At 36.7% G+C, this 23,255-nt stretch overlaps 1 protein-coding gene across 1 annotated transcript in view; it reads left to right on the top strand.

The window, feature by feature from the left end:
- MTA3 (metastasis associated 1 family member 3) overlaps window positions 1–23,255 on the top strand; it is a 143,031-nt gene that overhangs the window by 24,664 nt on the left and 95,112 nt on the right. Inside the window, exons 5-6 of the mRNA XM_086628920.1 lie at window positions 14,334–14,397; window positions 15,566–15,683. Coding sequence (XP_086485046.1) covers window positions 14,334–14,397; window positions 15,566–15,683 — 182 coding nt within the window. The remainder of the gene's footprint in view (window positions 1–14,333; window positions 14,398–15,565; window positions 15,684–23,255) is intronic.

The raw sequence follows: 23,255 nt of genomic DNA, 5'->3' as shown, positions 1-23,255 counted from the left end.
AATTTCCGTAACTTTTATTTATTAGCTTGTCCTGTAGAAGAGGATAGAAATGTTGTGAAAGCGGTAGTTTTCTGACTTTTTCCTAACAGTACTCCAGAATATCCAAGGAGGGAGATTCCACAACCTCTCTGGGTGTCTGTTTCAGTGTTTGACCACTGTCATGGTGATAATTTTTTTTTTTCCTGTCATCTAATTGGGCTTTCTCTTCTTGAAACTTATTGTCTACTGCCTCTTGTCTTCTATCACTGTGCTTCTCTGAAAGAAGCCTGGCTTTGTCTTATTTATATATCTTTTCATTAAGTAATTGAAGACAGCAGTAGGATTTCTCCCTTTAGTTGTCATACCTTAAGAGTGAACAAATCTGGTTTAGTATAATCTGCAGACTTGCTGAAAATGCATTTGGTTAACGTTGTTCAGATTGTTAATGAAGACATATTCAGCTGTTGGCTGCAGTGTCAGCACTTTGACGATGCCCGTAGTAACCAGCTGTCAGCTGGACTTTCTACCACTCACTACAACATTTTCAGCCTGGTGGTCCAGCTAGTTTTTTTCCATCCTTACTGTCTACTTACCTAGTCCATATGCTACCAATCTGGTTAAAGGACACTACGGGACACGCTGCAGGCCTTGTGTAAGTCAGGGTAGATGACATTCGCTGCTGTCACTGGTCCACCAAGCCACTCATCTCCATATAGAAAGTTAGCAGATACTCATGCAGTAAAAGTCTGAGTAGCTTCATTCTGGGGGCCTTTGCTCTTACTACCTGCATTTTTAGCCCCTAGATAGGAACAATTGGATTTACAGGAAAAAATATATGGTACAGTGGAATAGAGTAGAGAATGGACATAAGTTCTCTCAAGAGTAAGAATACAAAAGCTCAGTCCCTTTGGAAGGAAGAGGAAAAAGCTAGAAGGTGGTTTTATGAGAATGGAGGAGGCTGAACCATCTATAGTTGCTTTTGGCAGCTACAGATCTTGAACTTTTACTGACATCTTCAGCCAAGAAAAGAAACTGAGTTTGGTTACCTTTCTGCTTATAATTTAAGGTAGTACCTGGTGTGGTATGTGTTTATTTCATTTTTACTAATATGCTTTTACTCCTTTTGTTTCGTCTTTCATTTTTTCTTGAATTTACTTTTTACATTTTTTAAACTGAATGGCAGAGAAAATTACAGTTCCCCCCCAAAAAACCCCTATGACTGAGATTACTGTATTTGTAATTGTGAATTAGAATAAAAGCAATGTCTCATTTATACACCTACTGCCACTACTTTAGTTGAGATGTCTTGCAGTTATTTTAGCATGTTAGTTTTCTTTGATGTGCAAGTCTAATCTGAAGCTCTTTGGTCTGTAGTGTTGAGTTTTGAATAATTCTGGTGTAATTTGTTTGCTTATGAATTACTGAAATACAATTTAATTCTTTCATAGATTTCTAGGTTGGAAAAGACCTTAGAGATCATCCAGTCCAACCGTCCCTAATCCCCATTAAACCATATCCCTAAGCAGTTCATCCACCCTATTCTTAAACACATCCAGGGATGGGGACTCAACCACCTCCCTGGGCAGCCTATTCCAGTGGCTGACAACCCTTTCAGAGAAGAAATTCTTTCTAACATCCAACCTGAACCTCCCCTGACTAAGCTTATAGCCATTTCCTCTTGTCCTATCATCCATCACTAATGTAAAGAGCCCTTCCCCTACCTCCCACCATCCCTTCTCAAGTATTTGTAGGCTGTAATCAGGTCTCCCCTCAGCCTCCTCTTCTCCAGGCTAAACAGCCCCAACTCCCTTAGCGGCTCCCCATAAGTTTTATTTTCCAGCCCCTTGACCAGTTTAGTCGCCCTTCTCTGGACTCGCTCCAGGAGCTCAATATCTCTCTTGAAGCGAGGGGCCCAAAACTGGACACAATATTCCAGGTATGGCCTCACCAGTGCCGAGTACAGGGGCAGGATCACTTCCCTATTCCTGCTGGTTACACTATTCTTGATACGTGCCAGTATCCCATTGGCTTTTTGGCCACCTGGGCACACTGCTGGCTCATATCAAGCCGGTAGTCAACCAACACCCCCAGGTCCTTCTCCGCCAGGCAGCTCTCCAGCCACTCTTCCCCGAGCCTATAGCGATGCTTGGGGTTTTTACACCCCAAGTGAAGGACTCTGCACTTGGCCTTATTAAAGCTCATGCCATTGGCCTCAGCCCAACGATCCAGTCTGTTCAAATCCCTCTGAAGGGCCTCCCTACCCTCAAGCAGGTCGACACAGCCTCCCAGCTTGGTGTCGTCCGCAAATTTACTGAGGGTACATTCAATCCCCTCATCCAGGTCATTGAATTATCATACTTTTTATTTTGCTATATATGTTATGTGTAACTCTCTTGAGATACAATTTGTTTTGTTATAAATATTGGGATTTTTTTAGACTTCATCTTGTTTCCCCTTTACATTAGGTGTCACTGTGCCAGTTTAGTAGCTTTAGGAAGTGGTTTAAGTTTGGGCACCAAAAAAAAAAGCCAGATTTAGAAGAGAATTAGAAGTGGGTAGTGTGGTAGTAATTAAACATGGCAACGCTGCCTTGCGGACACAGTGTTCCTGCAGTGGAATGTATTTAGGAAGGTATAATTGCCTGGCTCAGTGCAGCACCATTCTGGAGCAGTGGCATGCGGTACAGTACAAGCCGATGTACTAGCCTGGGTCTCAAAGACGAGGTGTGTTACCTTAGTGCCTTCTTGTCGAGTTACAAGTGGAACTGTGCCCTCCTCTGTCTGCTCACATGTGTAAGGTTAGTAGCACCCCTCCAGTGAATTATCTCCTTCCTTCCTAATCCCTACGTTACACCTGCAGTTTTGCCAGGCACCGTAATCCCCAGATGTCCTTGTAACAGAGTTATACTGCCAGCCAGACTCGCCGAACACTCTCCTCTCACGCAGTGAAGGCACCCAGAATTCATGCAGATTGCCTCTGTAAGCAATGCCAGTCTTGGAGAGGGGCTGAGCTACCGTGTACTTTAGCTTGGGTTTTCAGGGATTTGAGCATTACTAAATACAGCAATTTTGGAAAGGTATGAGAAGGCACGGGGCAGGGAGGGGGGGGGAAAGTTAAAAGTTGGCATAGAGGTGAAATAGTTTGCCAGTGTTGTCAAATTCACCATAAAGCTTAGTACATGGTCTAATAGGTCCCTTGTATAAAAATCTGCAAGTGGTTCTCTTGTTGGAGAGATACACTAAGTTATCTGACTTGGTCTTTAAATTTATTTTTCATTCTTAAAGTTCTCTAGAGTTAATAGGTGATAAACACATTTAGATTGCTGTAAAAGATTGCATTAACTTCTAAGATCATTTGTAATTGTTTTTAAATTTAATACTTCATGTGAGTTGTGCAGAAGAATTTATTGATCCATCAGAGTTTATCTTGCCATTTCATTATCTTTGCTTAGTTTCAGGCTTGGAGTTATGGGTTTTTGTGGTGGCGGTGGTTGTTGTTTGGAAAGCATGCACGAGCCAAGCATTCTTAGATGTTGTAATAAAAACAGGCGTGAATCTTTTGGACTGTGCTGTACTGCAATAAAACCTTCCCCTCTTTAAAACAAAACAAAACAACCTCATGCAAAGTAGAGAGACTTGTGTACAGACTATCTGACTAAAATCAAAGCAGCTTGAGAATGGAGAAAAGTTTGAGTGGTGGCCATTTGTGAGGGGGAAGAGAGTTTCAAATAGATAATTAAATTTGGTTGATATTATGTTGGTGATTTAGCTGGTTGATACAGTCGTGTGGGGTTTTGTTAGGGTTAAAGAATAAACTACTACTTTGTCAAAATTCTTAGTTACAGCAGGGTGACAAATATTTATCTTGAGTAAATAAAAATGAAATTTACCAGATTGCTTCTGTTCAGCAATCTTTCTGGTAAGTTAGAGTTTGAATACAAGTTTTTGAGTCCTTCTCTGGGACCAAAGAAGAGTGGTATGGGATTGTCATGACCTCTTTAGTTGCTCTTTTGCCTGATTCGGGCCACGCAATTTTGTGCAGTGACTGTTGACGTGATCCCAACTGTTTGTGCGTGAATTAAATAGTATGTTTCAGTGAGACATCCGTGCCTGGTTGAAAAATTTCCAAGTGATGGATGATTTGGCATATCCTTTGTAGTTTTATCACTTGCTAATTACATGTGTTTGTACCACTCTACTTTTTTTATAAGTGCAGGGATTCTGGTCACATAGTAATTTTTTTTGATATTTTTTGTTTTCTTCTGGAGACTGTTTCTCTGAGTACTTTTTGCTTTCCTTGAACACGATTTCAAGATGCTGAAATTCTGACTCAGCTTGATTTCTGGACCCAGCATGGCTGTGTGTGATACCTGTGCATTATGTGAATGTTTGTCATTATGGAGGTTATTCAAACAACTAATAAAACTACACCCTAATCTTTAATGAGGTGTATTTATTTAACCTGTCGTTGGATAAACTAAGTGTTTCTTATATTTCTTAGAGGATTATATTTGTTGCTTGGCATAAGCAGCAAATCAAAGCTTTCTGTATACCTACAGCCTTAATTAAGAAGAACTTTCTGAACACTGATTCTGAAATCGTCAGTTCTTTCTAACTTACAAATCTTTCTCATACATACCCTTTATTTTAAAAGCAAAACCAAAATAAATCCAAAGTATCTTAAGATGCTCTTGGCTTGGTTTATTACTTCCATTCCCACACAGAAAGGATTTAGTGAGCCTTTTAAAGATTGTGGTTACATAAAATCATTTTATTAAAAACTGATAAATACGACTGGGGAGAAGGTGAATATTTTTGCGGAATGCCTGTGCATATGTGACTTGAAAGGGCTTCCAAATAGTCTGGTCATGAGAAGAGTTCTTCAATTTTAATCAAGAGTTTTGGAGCCTCGGCTTATTTTTGCATGTAAGCATACAAAAAAGTGTACTTAAACTTCTAGAGTATCAAGCTATAAGAATCTTTATTTCCCTCACTTCTGAAATTGTTTTCCTGTATTAGTTTAATACGTTTTTACTCTCTTTTTTCCTGTATCGTTTGACATCATTCTGATCAGTAATGCAGTCGAAAACAGTGTCTTTTTTTTTTTTGGTGGTTTTTGGTTTTGTGTGATAGTTGTGGTTTTTGGTGATGGGTGGTTTTTTTTGTTTGTTTTCTTTTTTTTTTTTTTTTTTTTGTTGTGCTCCTGGGCAGACTAAAGTAGCCTTAGTTGGTACCTCTTTGTAGGCATATTAAAAAAAGTAGCATGCATATGTGCAGTTCATAAAAACGTGTGGTGCTTACAAACTGCCTATGAGAGTGGGATGCTTTTCAGATGGATAAAAAACGACTGAGTTTTATCTTACAGCTTGCTTTATGCTGTGCTTTCTTCTTCATGGTGTCATCAGGACTCACTAATATTCCTATTTCAAACAATTAAGGCTTAGAGAAATACATTTTTCTGAACGTGAGATTCCTTCATTTAAAACAGATCAAATGGTCTGAAGCTCAAGACAGATAGGGCAGGTCATTTTATAGAATAAATGTTGTGACTTTTTAAGGCGTGACACCTTAGGATTTAGTGATAATAATTCAGGATTTCTAGTTTTGGCATTCTTGGCAAACTAAAAATTTCTGGCATTCAGGGTGTGTATGTGTGTATGCATCTGTATACTTCATATATGTGTGTTTATGTATATGTGTGTATATATACATACAAGATACAAATTTTAGCTAACTTTTAAAAGCTTACTTTGAGCCTTATAACCTTGATTTATTTTCTGGCATAAATCGAACTGGATAAGGAGTGAATATACATTGCATAAGCATGTACTTACCTGATGTTTTGGATTGTTAAGAAAGGAATTTTTCCTTTCTGGTTTGAGTTTATTTAGAGCAAAGGGACTTTTGAAGCATGTCTGGGTTTTTTCTTGTGTGGTGTGTTTTGTTGGTTTTTTTTCCTTCAATAGAATTCAAAGAATTCTTACAAGAATTAAGATGAAAATTCAGTCTAGGCCAGAATCCTGTTTTTAGATGTGGTTAATAGTCAGCACTAGTAACAGTATAAGAAAAAGTATATTTACCAGTGAAAGGTTGTCAGTTAAATAACGGAAAATCATTATGTATTTCCTTGTAGTGATATAATTGCAAAGTAGGAGTGTTTCATATGGCAGAAAACTTTTAAGTTCGGTTGCATGGAGTGATATGCATTGCTTCTGAGCTGGGCGACCTGGTAATGGACTCTCTGATCTAAAAGGTCTTTTCCAACCTCAGTGATTCTATAAAAAATCATTCCTAACCAGCCTTCTGTGTTTTTGTGCAATATATGTGCATTACTGCTTCTGTGCTAAAAGGTAACTTTTTTTTTACTTTTTAGCATGAATTAATCTCTAGAGGCAAAATACCAATGACTCGAGTTTCCTACAGTAGTTTATAAAAGTGTATATATGTTTATGCTTATTTTGAACATGATGAAAACATGTAGCTTTACTGCGCTCTGACCAAAAAAACATTTACCTCTCTCCATGGCACTCAGTGCATTGTTCTTTCCACTCAGTGTTTTCTTGCCAATCCTTCTCAGCTACAGAACACGATTCAGTCAGTAATGTAGACTGGAACAATATTAGTGTAGATCCAGTTTTAAGTGATAGTGCGTTGAAGCTTGTTTCAAACGTGTATATGTTCATAGATCCATACATTTACCTCTTAACATTTTCTGCAACTGTTGGTAAGATCTTCTGGTAGAGTTGTTGACTGCTTTGACTCTTCAGCTGACAACGTAGTAGTTTAAACATCTAAACTGTGTAAATGGTTGCTGAATACAAAGCCTCCTTTAATTTGGTCCTTGTAAATTTGTTTTACTTTGGGAATGCTTTGTCCTGTTTAGATTGTGACTAGACAACAGTGGTGAGAACTATATAAAGGTTGGGCCCTCAAGATTATGGAAAAAAAATTTGAACGTTATCTACAAATTACTTTTAAATTCATGTCAGTTGTGTGTGATTGCTCCAAGAGGGTGCCTTTATATCTTACTGATTTGGAGTGCTCAAAATCAGCACTCCGTTTCTAATTAAGATTAAAACTCTGAATTTTCAGTCTAAAAGTTACATGCAGCATAATAAGCCTGAGCCATCCATATGATCTATGCATATGTTTAGATGCCAGGCATTTACTGATTTGGAGGTGTTTATAGATGAGAAGCTCAACATGACAAGGCCCTGAGCAACCTGATCTAGTTGGAGATATCCCTGTTCCTTGCAGGGGGGTTGGACTAGATGACCTTTGAAGGTCCCTTCCAGCCCTAACCATTCTATGATTCTATGAGCCGGCAGTGCGCTCATGCGGCCCAGAAGGCCAACCGCATCCTGGGATGTATCAAGAGAAGCGTGCTCAGCAGGTCAAGAGAGGTGATTCTCTCCCTCTACTCCACTCTTGTGAGACCCCACCTCGAATACTGTGTCCAGTTCTGGTGTCTGCACCATAAGAGAGACATGGATTTGTTGGAGCGTGTTCAGAGGAGGGCCACAAAGATGATCCAGAGGCTGGAGCACCTCTGCTACGAGGACAGGTTGCGGGAGCTGGGATTGTTCAGCCTTGAAAAGAGAAGACTTCGGAGGGACCTAATAGCTGCCTTCCAATACCTGAAGGGAACCTACAGGAAGGCTGGGGAGGGACTTTTTACAAGAGTGTCCACTGATAGGACAAGGAGAAATGGGTTTAAGTTGAAGGAGAACAGATTTAGATTAGATCTTAGGAAGAAATTCTTCAGTACGAGGGTGGTAAGACTTTGGAATAAATTGCCCAGAGAAGTTGTGGATGCCCCTTCCGTGGAGGTGTTCAAGGCCAGGTTGGATGGAGCCTTGAGTAGCCTGGTCTAGTTGAGAGGCGTCCCTGCCCATGACAGGGAGGTTGGATTGGATGATCTCTGAGGTCCCTTCCAGCCTATGCCATTCTATGATTCTATGATTTACTGGTTCATTTAGATGCACATAAATCAATTTGTTCTGCATTCTGTTTTTAATTTTGTTTGATCAAGAGTGTGTTAATCAGGTAATAATAAGTTTATTTATCTGTCTTTTGGCCACAGGCACACAATCTTGTACTGTTTGAGAGAGCTGTGTCTCCAACAAAAAGATAGCGATTTCAGTAGTATTCACCTATCAGAAGCTTTTTTTGTCGTGTTTCTGACGGCTCTGTGAATGAGCAGAGCCAAGCTCGAACCAATTAAGTATGAATCAGTACAATGCAGATCTTTCTTCTGTCAATTCTAGATATTGATTGAACGTTTTAAAAGTCAAACTGTAGCTAGAGGTCTGTTGCAAATTAAATCACTATGATGATGCTTTTATTTTCTTGTTTTTAATGTTGTGTAGTAGCTTGCTCTCTAGTAAATGTCTTCGCAATCTGGAGAACTTGAAATTTGCTTTAAAGACTTTAGTATGTGTCTGTGCCCCTTATGCTGCACTTAAAAGTAAAATTCACAAGTACTTTTAATGTTGGCTTCCCGTAACTGGGGAATCAATTTCGTATAATTAGCAGAAGCTCTTTGGATTCCACGGTTCCTAGTCTGTGGTTTGACGATCATCATTGCAATTTAGACGGCTTGTAAGGGATCAAGACTTGGCTCAAAGTGGTTGTTTGATTGAAAATCTTCAAAATACTTTCCCATTTAAGACAGTTCAGCAAAACCTTTTTTTATTTAAGGTACCTCTCTCCTCCTCTGCTTAATATCTAAACCTTTTTTTTTTTCTCTCTTCTTTCCCTTTATGCCAAGTATGGGAAAGGGTACTCCTGAGTTCTACTCCTGCACAAAATCTTTCTACCTCTCTTCATTATGCACCTTCTTTTTAGTTTAATCTCTGGTTGTCATTGAAGTAACAGCATATGTTAAAATCAAATCAGATTTTTCTCACAAGCATAATATTTCCTACTATTCTCTCCTATTATTTTATTATCAGACTGTCTAGCTAGTGACTCACACATCTGTGTTCGAAATCTCTACTGAGGCCGACATTTCTTGATGATCAGCAAGAAACAGTTGGTGTATCTGTACAGTTACTCATCATCATTCTGTTATATTCAGGAGGGCAATTAATAATTGTTAATAATAGAATTTCAAAATCTGTGGGGTCCTGCCTGCATATATTATTTTCTTTCTTCAACTTATATCTGAATAACCAATGCATATCAAGTTTCATTGACTTGACCCAGAGCCATGACTTCTGAGAGTTCTTACACTGCATCAATCTCACCCAGGCTGGATTTCCTACATTAGGACAGGAAAATTACATGGCATGATACCATACCCAGGAGGTTGCCTTTTCCACTCCTATGGTTTATCCTGGTTAACAGGCACTGTTTTGTTTCTTTTGTAATTTATTTCTGTAATTTTTTGCATACCTCCTGTCCCAAGAAATCCTTACTAAAATAAGATTTGTATCTTGTGGGCTTACTCATCTTGTGAAAAAATGAAGAAATAGCCTGCAAGACTAGCAGAACAGGAATTGTAGAGCTTTCCACTGGTTTAAAAGCAAGGGCTGTGCTGAAACAAAAAAGGACTTCAAAAGATCAAAACAGTTGCTGTTGATTTTGATTCATTTTGGTAGTTTTAAAAGATCAATGTTTGCATCAGTTTTTAAAACTTTGGTAAAGGTTTGAAAGTATATTTTTGATTACTTTAAGAGAAAACTTTTTAAAGGACAGTTACCAGACAATGTAAACGAGAAGTCTGTTGGGGTTGTGTGGTTTTTTGTTTGTTTTGGGGTTTTTTTGGTGTTTTGTTCTAAGTTGTTTAACCGGGCTATACTGAGATCTTTTCATAACACTGTCTTGTATAATAGCTTTGGTACCGCTTTTTTTGTACAGCTTAAATTCTTGAGCTGGTTATTGTCTCGTGTCTTCATTGGAACTGGTTGGTAAGGGGAGTCATCTTGTACTTCTCTGTTTTAAACATGGATCGTTGTCACGGTCTTGTCTGAATTATGTTCCCACATGTTTTTCTTTCCTCCATTGAGTCTCACTTAAACATGACACTTTTTTGTCTTTAGTTTTCAAGGCCCGTTAGGTCCTATTGCTGCTTACTCTCTTTGAAATCTTTCCTTCAGGACTCACGCTGACAGTTCATACAGAGTGTTGATTTCCATTAGCTCCTTATTGAATTGTCCAAGACAGTCTTATCTGAGTGCCTCACAAAGCCGCCATTTATTTTCTAGTTATTTATTTTTATTCTCCTGTTGTTTGTTCTACAGTAAAAAAAACCAGCAAACAGAAAAATAGCTCCCTGAAACAGGGAGGAGAAGAAAAAAAATAATTCTTATGTTCACTGCACTGAGATTTCTACCTACTATGATGGCTAGTATGTCTTGTCGTTTCCTTATAATCTTTATTAGCATTTCTCTGCTTTGCTGTTTCAGTTGTAGATGTTTAGCATTTTGAGTTTGGGACTATATCACTCTGGCTTTCTGCTAAGGCAGTTAAAGAAAGCCTTTTCTACAAAATGATTAAGGCATTTTTTTCCAATGTAGTATTTTAGAGTCTCTATTTTTGTGGAAAGTGTTTGAGTCTCATTTCTGTATTATAACAGAAGGACTTCACTGAAGTATGGAAGTAGGTTGTAAGTGTGGAGAAATAGGTTGTTAGGCATCTCTTAGCTGATGGTTGTAAAGGATCAGGAATTGTCAACCTACTGGTGAAATGCCCTGAAAGACACATAAAAACTTACAAGCAGACAAGAGCTTCTAATGAATGGGAGCAAAGGAGGGTGTAAGATGTAAAAACAGCTTTCACAGGGTTAGTGCTTCAAAGAAAGAAAAACTTTACAAGTTGTAGCTCTGGTTCCTAGGACAGGGGAAGCAATTGAATCTTGAGTGATCTATATGATAGATGCTGGTAGTACCATGAGCATATATGTGTAGGCAAGCTTTGTTGCCTCCTTTTACTGCAAGACCTCTAAATTACTTTTTTAATTTCGTTTTATGATTCTATGACTGATTTAATACTATGAGAAGTTTTGTTGGTATTGTTGTCAACTCAGTGGAAGAACTTTTTATTTGTGACCAGTTAAAATACAAAATACATCTAAAAGCAGAAAGAATTCAGAAAGGAACAATTTAGTCTCATCAGAATTAAATTGTAAGTGATGACACAAAAGCTAATTTATTTTTTTGTTTGTGACTATTTGTACATGGAGGTATCTATAGCTTTCCCTCAACGTTCATGCAAGATAAATTTTGCCTGATTCTGTAGGAAGTAAAATTAATTTTTCTGAATATTTTTAATTTGAGATAAAGCTCGAAACCAGATATGTAGTCTTAACATCATAGCCCTTCCAATGCTATTAACTACTAAATCACCTTGTTGATACCAGTTAGGTCAAGAATGCTGCTTTGTGGAGGAATATAACTTAAATCGGAGTTGGATAAGAGGAAGAAGATTTTGTATTTGAATAAATATTATACAACTCTTGCATTTTATTTTTTTTTTTAATTTCACAAAAACTGGGTAGTTCGTTGTAATTTTTACGTTAGTTTGGTTAGTTTTTGTGACACATTTCAGGCAGGAGACTTCACCAATAGAACAATGAAACCATGACATTGTACTCTACCAGTCTAAGTAATACTCAAAACTTTCAGAAATCCTAATGTCTTTGCAAAGAGAGTATCATTTTATTTTGGTATGTAACTGATCTTTCAATCTGGTAAATGCAGTCCGTATTCTTTTTCGCTTTACTTGTGTCTGGAGGTAGCTAGGTCCCCCTTGTTTTGCTCTATCTTGGTTAGAATAGTCAGATTTTATCCTGTTACATTGATTCTTTATTTGATATAGCTCCATCTGTCCCAATTATCTGAAATTGTTTAAAAACATTAATGAATGAAATTCCAGAAAACTGAGAGGAGGAGAACATTATATTTAAATCCAGAGAAGCTCTGGATTTTTAGATACACGTCTTAGAGAACGAACTCCAGGTCTTGTTGTAATGAGGTTTAAAATGCATTAACGTTCTCTTCAGGGCATTGTGATTGTTAGTATTGGAAGAAAGGGTGAAGAGTGCAGTGGTGGTTGAAGAATATTTAGGGACATACCACTACAAACCTGTATTCACTTATTTCCTAGGCGTCCATGACTGAGAGATACCAGAGACAGTATAATGAGCTGGATGCTTGGTTCAACCCAGTACACCATTTACAAAAGGCTGAGAGGATTTTCCTCTGATGGAAAAAAGAGAAAGAGGAGATACATAAATAGTAGGCTTTTGTGCATTTGGTAAAGATTCTAAATAATTTCTAATAAGTATTTCAGGTTTCTAGAATATAGAAACTGGTAACTGTAATACTGATAATTTTTTCTAATTTTGTCTCAATGAACTTTACCTATTTTCAAATACTTTTTGTTTTCATTTTAGTGTGATATCTACTACTGTATGTCTGGTATTGTGTTTTTTTTGAGATTCTAGTACATGCATGTGAGAGATCATATCTGCATATAAAACATTACTTCTGTGTGTGTAACTCCAACCATTAAATGGTTAAACTGCTGTACAAAGAAATGTACCATCAAGTAGAAATTCACTCACTTAGAAGACATGCTGGGGGGACTAATCTTATCTCCTAATGAAATAAAATGAAATTTTTTGAATTACCAGCAATGAGGTATAAGGTCAGTCAATAAAATACTCTTGCAGTTGCAGTGGCAGTGAAGGAATCACTCTGCAATAATTGGAGTTAAACCAGGGTAAGCTGTAGTGGAGAGAGGGTACTAGAGGTATCTGGATCAGGAGCAAGCTGGAAAGGTAAACTCCTGTTCAGACTTCAACATTTAAAAAAAAAAAAAAATTGGTTAAAGCTTACAAACTGACTTAATGGTATAATTAGTTTTTAGAAGTGAATGTTCTGGAATTATCAAGGCCAAAAGCTTCAAAAAACATTCAAAGATACTGTTGGGTATGGAGAAGGTTTCATAGTTATCTACTGCTGGAGACTTCCCTGCTGTTGTGCATTGTATTCAGATTTTTCTTGCTCATCTTCCCACTGTTTCTCTTTGGCAGTGTGGTTCTCTTGACAAATATGGAGATGAAAAGAAATTCAGGAGGTTATACACTGCAGACTTAATGAGTTATTTAATGCCATTTCCTGTGATGTGCAGTGGTAATTAGTAAGACATGAGCTGGGTATGTTCGCTTAAGCATCAGTTGTTAGTAATTGACATCTAATGCTTATGGTTGAGCTTAACAGTCAGTGTTCACTGAAATGAATGATGCTTTTTACCATAACTTTTTTGGTGTTATCGTAAATTCAAGGAGGTCTCTGCAGGTACTTTCTTTTCTGTGTTTATGTGCTGGTCTAGTCCGTGGGAGAAGGATGCTTTGGGGAGGGATCTTATAGACATATGTATAAAGCCACTGGAACCTCCTGGTAAATACTGACTAAATCAACAGAAATTAAATAAAACTTAGGTCCATGAAATACAAGAAAATGTATTTAAGGAGTAATAAATGTATGTTATTATAAAATGGTAGTTCAGTTGAAAATGATAGTATAAAAACACCAGTTGCTAGTAAGATGATTCAGCACACTTAACATTTTTCATCCACATCTATATGTGTTTCTTAAAAATGCCATTTGTTAAAAATAATTCTGCAGATTATTTGCAGAGAAGTTGGAGGGAGAGGAATTTGAGGCCAAAGGAATGCTGGGGGGAAAGGGGATGAGAGAGGGGAGAGAAAGGGATGGATGTAGGGGGGTCAAACTCCCATTATGTTATCTACATGTGTTATACATGGGCAGGTCTGTACTACTACCGAGTAACAGAAAGCTTTCTACTGGCAGCTTGCACAAAAACATGGTAGTTAGTGTTTTAATGTGGCCATGGAAGAAATGAATAGAAAATTCCATGAATAATTACTAGAAATAATCCCATTCAAAAAAGAAAAGTACTTTACTTTTACAGACAGTTGATAAAACGTTATATTGTTTCTAGTTTGGGTTATTTGTTTTCAAATTAGGCACTGAATTTACTGGAGGTGAGTCACTCAGAGGTGAGGTTTCATTCATCCAGGCCTTTTTATTAATTGAATGTGGATTTATTGTTTACCTCTTGTTCCTTCATTGCCTCTCTATATCTGAATCTGTTTGCCAGTTCTGTAGAATTCTTTTGTATTTGAGTGCTTGGGTTACTACAGCCATACATTTTGTTGCTTTGATGTTAAATTTGGTATCTTAAAAGTATGGCAAAGTGCATTTTACTGTATTTTTAATGTAAAAGTTTTAAATATGTCTGGCTTGTTTTCTTGCAAATAACTTTTTGATTTAATAGAAATTTGAACTTTTTACAAAGTAACAGTTCTCCTTTGTGTTTGCATAGGGGAAAATGCAGTGTTGCACTTCTGAATGAGACAGAATCTGTGCTGTCATATCTGGAGAAAGAGGTAATATGTGACTTCTATTTGGGTAAATATTGGGACGGATTTATGGTTCTTTACAGCTGTATTTTTAATAAATGGGCAAACAATACTTTGAAAATCTTTTCTTGAATTCTAAGTTAAAAAAAGTCGTTTTAAAAATCAGTGTTTTCAAGTGTTATTGGATAAAAACTTAATTGACTCTCTTAAGTACTGGTTTTATTATGAATATGGTTGTATTTAGAAAATAATTAATTTGAAGTAATTCATATGGTATCTTACAAAAGAAAAATATACAGACTTTCTCTGTAGCAGATACTTAAGGAGGGATTCACATGGCGCTCTTTTTTTTCCCCCTTTTTTTTTTCCTAGAGATATTCTAGAAAGAAAAATCTTCCATAGTCAGTGGACAGAGAGAGCAAGAGAGGCTCCTATAGAGGGCAACTTAGCATAGGAGTTTAGTTTTAAAGGCTCTGAAATGCTGTATGAAGAGTCTCCTCACCTTTCGTTTCCTGTGGAAGGAACTTAGGGCACTCTGCCTTACCAGAGGGGAAGAAAATTCCCCAAGAATTTGGAAGATATTTGTATTGCAAAATACCTTTCAAAATAAACATATTTTTCTTTGGAATGTCTTAATATAATGTGGCAGAGACAATGTTTTTTAGCTGAAATCCCTGTGTCTTTACTTTTAAATTTCTACACTAAAACCGCTACTAATCAATAAAAATGTTTCTGAAAACAGGACTTGCCCAATACTTCAGGTGACTGTACCAGATATGCCAATACTATTTTTGTGTAAGCTCTTTTCAGTCACTGACAGTTTTACACTTTTTGAGACTAATTTGTTGTGCAAAGTCAGTACATGAGAGATATTTAGGAAAGGAAACATGTTAAATGCAGAAAGCAGTTAACATTAATTCTTTTCAAATCCATTGGTATATTTTTGTGTATGAGTTTTTTCATTATTGCTCTGCTCTGAAATAACTCCTAGCAATGAGAGAAGCTTCAATTAGCCATTTAAAAGTACTCATGAAACATCTGCATTATTTAAAGTAAGAATTCAAGTACCAAACCTGTGCTCTGTGAAAGTGTGCGAGGGGGGTTACTTTAATAATTTCCAAATGGAAGGTGATTCAGATTTACAAATCTGATTTTAAAAATCATAATGCTGTTGCAAATGTGTGTTCTTTTTCAGGATACTTTTTTTTATTCATTGGTGTATGATCCATCACTGAAAACGCTTTTAGCCGACAAGGGAGAAATCAGAGTGGGGCCTAGATATCAAGCAGATGTGCCAGACATGCTCGCAGAAGGTAAATATATGATCTTTGATTAGTCAGAAAAAAAATAAAATCCTCATCTTGCTTTATTACTTATGCTGACTTTCTGAACTAAACTAATCAGCATAGAGGCCGAGAATGTAAAATAGAAAATTGACGTCTTAGAAAATTGACAAATACCAGTAGATATTATGAAGAAAAAAAGAAAGGATATTTGAATAGCTGTTGAAAAGACATTGTCCGTTTCAAGTTTGAGCATACCACAATTTAGGTATCCAGTGTTTGTTTATTTAATTGCATGTTCCAGTTAGTTCTTTAATGTAGGTGTCATGAAAAGATGTTGAGGACCAACGCGTCTTGTAGAGTAGTAACATGGTTTTGTAGAGTAGTAACATGGTAACAAAATAAGTGAAAAATGTATTCTTTCTCTCCCTTTTAAAACAGGCTCTGCTAGAGAATGCGTGTCTTTGTGTCTTCTTATTTTAAAATATTGGCTTCTGTTAAAGCATCTTGTCTGTTCTGTAACAGGACTGAAACAAATTCTTCAAGCCTTGGCATATCTTTAAAATCACTGGTATTTTTTAAATTTTATTTTATTTATTTATATCTAACACAACTACTTCTGCTCTTTTGCTGCATAAGAGCTTTATTCTTTTAAAGAAAATTTCAAGTACAATATTTATTTAGTATTATTTAAGAGGCGTGAGCAGCTGTGTCTTGTTATGTTTGCAATTATATTTACTTAGTAAATTTTAAAATGAGCTCTTTTTGTCAGTGAAATGTGCACTCTACCTTCAACACTAACAAAAGAAAAAGTTTCCTGAGAAGTATCTAGACACAGATACTATTTTCAAGAATCTTGGTATTTATTCCTTAATAAGAAAAGATTATGTGACAGGAATATTGCTTGCACTAAGTCAAAGGAGTTCTGAATCCTCCAAATATGTATATTTGTAACTTCAAGTGGTGTGTTTTCTGTTCATCATGGCCTTTTTTTTTCTACTGTACTTTTTCTTTCATACAAAAAAGTATTTTTTTCTACAAAGCTTATTTAATAAACTATATAAAACAAGAATGATTTGATTTCTGGCAAGTGGCAGATTATTTCACAATGGATATCATCTAGTAGCTCACCTGCATTACTCTTGTGACTTTTCTTTTAATAACTAGAAATAAACTGTAGGAAGTCTTATCCAGATTTGTTTATAAGGCGCACAGACTTGTTTCAGAGAAAGCTTTTGGCTAGAATATGATACACTGCTATTCTTGCTGTAAAATATGCCTGTCATGGGGAAACCAATAATTATGTAGGCTTTCATATGCTCAAGAGGAAAGCTTCCCAGAGGAATAAGAGAAAATGACTTTCTCAATGTGTATGTCAAGTAGCCAGGAAGTATTGATGTGCTTCCGATGTAGCTGGTTGAATTGTTGGGTTTTCAGCATGAGCTGGGATTGTCTGCCAGGCAGGAAGTCTTTTCCGACTGAATTCTGCTACTTAAATGCCTAAAGACAGAGCCTAATTATGGAATAGTGAGTACCTCATGTAAAGTACATGTTTTTCCCATGGATGTTTTACTTATTTATTTTTTTTCTGAAACGGAATTCTATGTTTATTAAAAGTTAAGTTACTGAGTTCTTCTGGAGCTTAATTTTGAGTTCAATCTTTGATTCAGTTAAATGAGTAGATCTTTCTCTTACGTCACAATGACAGGATTTCACTGTGTTACTGTCTTGTTTTTCTCACTCCCCATTAATCTCCAAAGTGCGATAGGTGATGCAGTCTTCTTGCTGTCTTTAGTAGGCAATAACAGTCTATCCGTTATTAAGATTCAGAAACGCCAAGGAGCCCACAAACCAAAGATCTGGTGATATACAGAAAACTTTGGCTGTTGGATAAATCTGCTTTTATTTCCAGTGGCTGGTGGAAAAGAGAGTTTGGCTTTAGGAGGATAAAGATACCTTAATAATTGTAGTTTTGACTGATTGTTATCTAAATGTTTCTGTAGCCTTCTGACCTCCAAGGAAAAGGAAGAGATGATTCAGCTGTTTCTGTGTCTTTTATGTAAGCTGACAGCCTGAAAGTTAATCCATTTACTGTCAAGCCTTTTCATTCATGAAAACAAATCTAAACAGTGTTTTAAATTAATAGAATAAAATAGATATGTTTGGAAAATAAGGGATTCTGTGAAGATTTCTGAACCTTGAAATACATTTTTCAGACTATATTTTTAAAAGTGGCTAATGATCTGTATGTCCAAACTGTTTTGCCATAATGTACATCTCTCTAAAAGCCTACAGCAATCACCTTAAATGAAAAGAGAGAATTTGGGCACCTTTTAGTCACTTAGGGATCACTTGAGAAAAGTCATGTTTTATGTCGTCTAATAATACTATTATATACTAAATAAAAAGCATTGCTAACTTTATCCACGTGAAATTTTGTCACACCAATTTAAATATAGAGGAAGTATACCTTTTTGAAGTTTGTTGGTAGGCGTATTTTATGTTTACAGAAAATCCTCAAAGCCATTTAAAAAAAAACAAGATTTAGAAAAACAGAAGATTCACACACCATCAGTTATTTTATTTTGAAAGTTAGTGGCATATAAATCCAATTCAAATGACTGAAAACATGCCAGTTAAACTTCAGAAGACCAGTCACAAATTGGCTGAAAAATGAAAATGTTCTTTGAACTGTGAAAGCCCTTCCACATCTGTAAACGTTATTTTGATATAAATACATTAATGTATTCCAGTAGATTAAAAATTCAATTTGCTTGCATTTTCTTTATACTGTGCTAATTTATGTTCTGTCTGAACGGATTATTGTCTTTTTTTTTGGGAGGGGGGGGAGTGTTCTGTTTTTTTTTGTTGGTTTCTTTCTTTTTTGTTAGTGTTTTGTTGTAGTTTAACCCTAGCCAGCAACTAAACACCACGCAGCCACTTGCTCACTCCTCCCTGTCCCTGTCAGTGGAGATCTATGTGTGGTTTTTTGTGAGAATGTTTTTTATTGTTTTTATTTTTTTCCTTTGCATTGATGTTACCATTTTTTCATCCTTGAATAAAACATACTCCAAAACCCGGTGCTTAGATCAAGCTTTGGATAACGCAGCATACCTTCTCTGCCCTCCCTGCCCCATGGGTAAATTGGATAACTTTGTTTTTCTTTAATTTTTGAAACAGAAGGAATGTTTTATTTTTAAAAGACTAAAAGGTTTACTAAAATCAAGATACATAATAAAGTGTTACAGATCCAACTGGTTTTCCACTTTTACATTCAGTAAATCATAAATCCTTTACACAGTTACAGTAAACAAATAAAACCACAGTTTAAATCTGATTGAAAATGCCTAAGCCTTATTCATCTATGCAGCTTTTGTTTGTAGCTATTTAGCTAAATCGGTTTGATTAGATGACATGTTTAGCGAAGAGTGTAACTTTGGAGAGAGAGTAGACTAGATTTCTTTCACCACTCTCTTACGACTTTTGTTATGAGCATCTTTGTGAGTAAAACTATGATCAAAGTTGTCAGATTTGAATGATAGCGCATTGTGTGAAACTCTTCTTTCTTTCCCCACTGCCAAGTGCTCCAGTCTTTCTAGACTAGTTCAAAGATTTTGAGTCTCTTTAGTTGCTCTTACACTGGAGAACAGGAGACTATATTCTACAGCATTGACTTAACTTCTGGCTAGTATGATACTAAAGAAGGTCCTTTCTCTACTTTTAATAACAGATTCTCCAGTGGTTTATTCTGGGAATATAGCAGTTGTTTATTTTCAGATCTGTTTCCAGTGTGGGGTAACATTCCTGTGTACAAAGCAAGGATAAAAGATTTATCTTGGAAAACCAAAGCATATCTTTGGACAAAGGGTATCTTGTTTCAAGCATCCCTATTCTACAGTCCAGGAGCAAGGTATCTGATTCTCTGCATGTGATGGCGAGAATCTGCTGTCTGGTGCATCCACTTACTTTATCTGATCAGCAGCTTACAAAATATGTGACTAGCAAGTTCAAAAACCAAAACAAAAAACCCCAAACAAACAACGGAAAAGCCGTATACGATTTTGCTTTGGGCAAGTCATTATTGTCATCATCGTTATTTGGTTAAAAGGCATACTTTTATAAATGGTTCTGAATATGATCAAATTGTTATCACCTTTAACTAACAGATTTTATTTAGTCCTGTTTTGTGCACAGGGGAATATAACTATGAGGAAGTTCAGCGAAATTACTTCAAGGCAAATCAGTTTAGATACTTGGTAGACTCTTATGGAACATTGATCCTTCCCAATCTCATAACTTGATGTATTTAAAACCAAATGTTCTTAAGGTCTGGAATTTCAACCAGCATTTCTCAGCACTGGACCAAGTGATGCAGTGACAAGTTGTGTTACATGATTGGCTGGAAAGGAGAGAATGAGAGAGAGAGAGAAAAATACCAGTATGGTGTTAGGGATATAGTTAGTGAAATAGGATAATGCTTAAGAATGGGAGTAATTGAGAATTTTTTTTTTTCTGCTCTACAGGATTTCTTTTAATGCATTAGAAAAAATTATTTCTCTCATAGGCCTGCACTAGTCTTTCTGCCTCATTTATACTATCATATGTCTAACTGTAGTTGTCACAAAGTAAAATGCATGACAGCTTAGCTAAACAAATATAGTCAAAGTGGTGTTATGGGTAGGGAAGCTAAGTGTTTAAAATAACCTCATTGGCCAAATCAGTAATTTCTTACATAATTTCTTACTTTCATTCATTCGTAAGTTTGTGAATCAGGTAGAAAGACTGGGACAAAGCCATCAAAGGTCAATAATTGTTCCTCTGTTTGCCAAAGCTGGATTAAAACTTCTGAAGCAAACGATATTTTCTAAATATCTAACAAAGAACTTTATCACAACTAGTTGTGTTTATCACAACTATCATGTTCTAGTCATGATACGTAAGTCTAGTGAAATTATTTGGAGTAATTCTCTGACTAAAAAAAACCCCAACAAAACACAAAATTCTAAATTGTATTTTCAATAATACTAATAAAATTTAGAATAGCTATATCCTATCATTTTAAAGAAAATTACAAAATAGGTGTAATTTGTTGAAATAAATTTTCTGATGTTATATTTGCTTTGTCAAGCAATAATGAATGAACATTTGTGTACCAGGATTTGATAGAACAGTGCTTTGTTAGGCAATGTAAAATGTTTAAATGTTGAAATTGGCATTTTCAAGAAAACTTAGCCCAACAGCGTAAGAACAACCATGCTCAATCACATTGTCAACTGTTTATCGATCCAAAAGATCTCTTGTAACTTCTTAGTTTTCTTAAAACTTATTTAAAGTCTGTTAGAGATCCAGCTTCCTTATGTATCTCTGTGATCTCTTTGCAGAACTTCAGTGTGTGAGGTGTGATGATTTTTTTTTCCCCCCTCCCTCTTTCTTTATGAAAGGTGTTCTGACCTATGTCCAGTATATCTTTAGCCCATATCCCCTCCTTCACACCCTAGGTAACAAACACAAATGGATTTGAGTTCACATGTTGGTATTAGTAGCTATTGTATCTTTGAGTTCCTGTAGAAATCTTGAGAGGATTCTTGTCCAAACTCAAATAACTTGCTAACATTCATTCTGTATAATTGTTTTGTAGCGTATCCTACAGATGCTTCATTGTGAGATAGGTCTTCTTTTAAGTCTCATGAAGCATGTGAACCCCTCCAGTTTTGTCCAGTCATCACAAATGCAGAGAATAATTTGATTTCTCTGCTAATAGTGAATTTGAATTTCTCTTATTTGCTCCCTTTTAAACAGATCACATTGCCAAAGTCTTAGACTCTTAGGTAGTATATAGACCTTTTGAACTCTTGATTATCTGAGAAGACTTTGGTCGTTTGAATGCCTACTGAAATTTGGACAATGTTGTAGCAAATACAAGGATGAAAGAAGAGTGACAAGACTGAAAAAAAAACAAAAAACCACCACCTAGAATGTGTCTCAATCACCACGACAGTTTTCTTCTGTGCCTTGAGATTTGTCTTTAATTTTGTTCTAGCTGAAGGGGGAATTATAGCATATAAAAATTTATTTGTGTTTTTCACGAATATATGTAACTTACTGAGGGATGAAGGGACTGAGGGGAGCAGCTCTGGGGTGCTGGCAGACACCAAGGGGATGTAAGCTAGCAGTGTGCCCTGGCCACAAAGGAGGCCAACAGCGTTCTGGACCGTGTCATCTGGCACATAACCAGTAGATCAAGGAAGGTAATTATCTCTCTCTGCTGTGCACTCATTAGATCACATATAGATACTGCATCCAGATTTGGACCCCTCCAGTATGAGAATGTAACTAATAAACTGAAGTAAGATCAGTGGAGGCTATCACCCTTGTTGGGGCTAGAGCACTTGCCCTGCAAGGACAGGCTGAGGGAATTGAGCCTCAACCTGGAGAAGAGGTGGCTTCAAAGAGGGGACCAACAGTAGCTCCACAGTGACTGAGAGGAGATTGTTGAGAAGACAGACATGTTCTTTACAGTAGTGCATAGTGGGAGGATGAGATAAGAGACATAACATGAAATGAGATGTTCAGAATGGCCATAAGCAGAAATTTTTTTCCCTTGAGGATGGTCAGGTGGTGGAGCAAGTACCCAGAGAGGTTGCGTCATGAACATCTCTAAGGACAGACAAGACCCAAGCGGATAAAGCTGTGGTCTGACCTCGCAGCTGAGTCTGCTTTGAGAAGGAGGTTGGGCTAGACACCTCTTGAGATCCTTTCCAACTTGAACCACTCTTCCTATGGTGCTCCAGCTTAACAACCTACTGATGAGATTCAGCCCACAGTCTTCTGCCTTTTATCCTAGAGAAGTGCTTCTTTATTTTTAGAGAAATGGTTGGGACTGGAAGTTTACCTCTTATTTAATAAGTACATGAATGGATAGTCATTTTATCAAAACTCCCATGCTTCAAAGATGAGTTTAGGCCACGTCTTTTCCTGTGCTTACTTGCAATCATTTTTTCATTAAGAGAAGCTGCAAGAGGAACCTCAAAGTGCTACTTAGTCACCTTCCCTCCAGTGATGAGGCTGGGTTGTAGATAACTTCTTTGTATGTGTTCGGTCATTGCCATTAGCATGCTCAGTTTCAGCTGGCTTTCCCATAAAGGCTTGGGACAGTATGTTGAGCTTTTAGCAAACCTCAGTCTGAAAAAAAAAAAGGAATGCTCAAAGATTAGGAAGTGCAAACACTAGTGTTTGCACTTCCTAATTAACACTAGCGGCATTAATACCTACCAAAAAGTTCAGTAGAATTAGATTGTAAGAAAAAGTATAACATATGCATTGCATGATTCAGTTAACACAGCAACTACTAACCTTTAAGAATTTTGTTTCTCTCTTGTAAAAACATGTGGTAATTTCTGAGATTTAGCACAAAACCACTAGCTAGAAGGTAGATTGTAGAGGGAGTTAACCTCTGAAATTTCTCTGCCTGTCTTTGGTTGTTAAGGTGGTTGAAGGGTGTCTTTGGGCACACACAGACTCCCGACCTATATTACCCTGGGCAGCATCACAGTGGCAGCTGTTCACAGCTATCAGTGTGCACACACTTGTATGAACAGTGGA

Source organism: Tauraco erythrolophus, chromosome 2, assembly GCF_009769465.1.
Source record: "Tauraco erythrolophus isolate bTauEry1 chromosome 2, bTauEry1.pri, whole genome shotgun sequence".
Lineage (NCBI taxonomy): Eukaryota > Metazoa > Chordata > Aves > Musophagiformes > Musophagidae > Tauraco > Tauraco erythrolophus.
The sequence above is the reverse complement of the archived record's forward strand: the minus strand, read 5'-3'. Positions and strand labels throughout refer to the sequence as shown.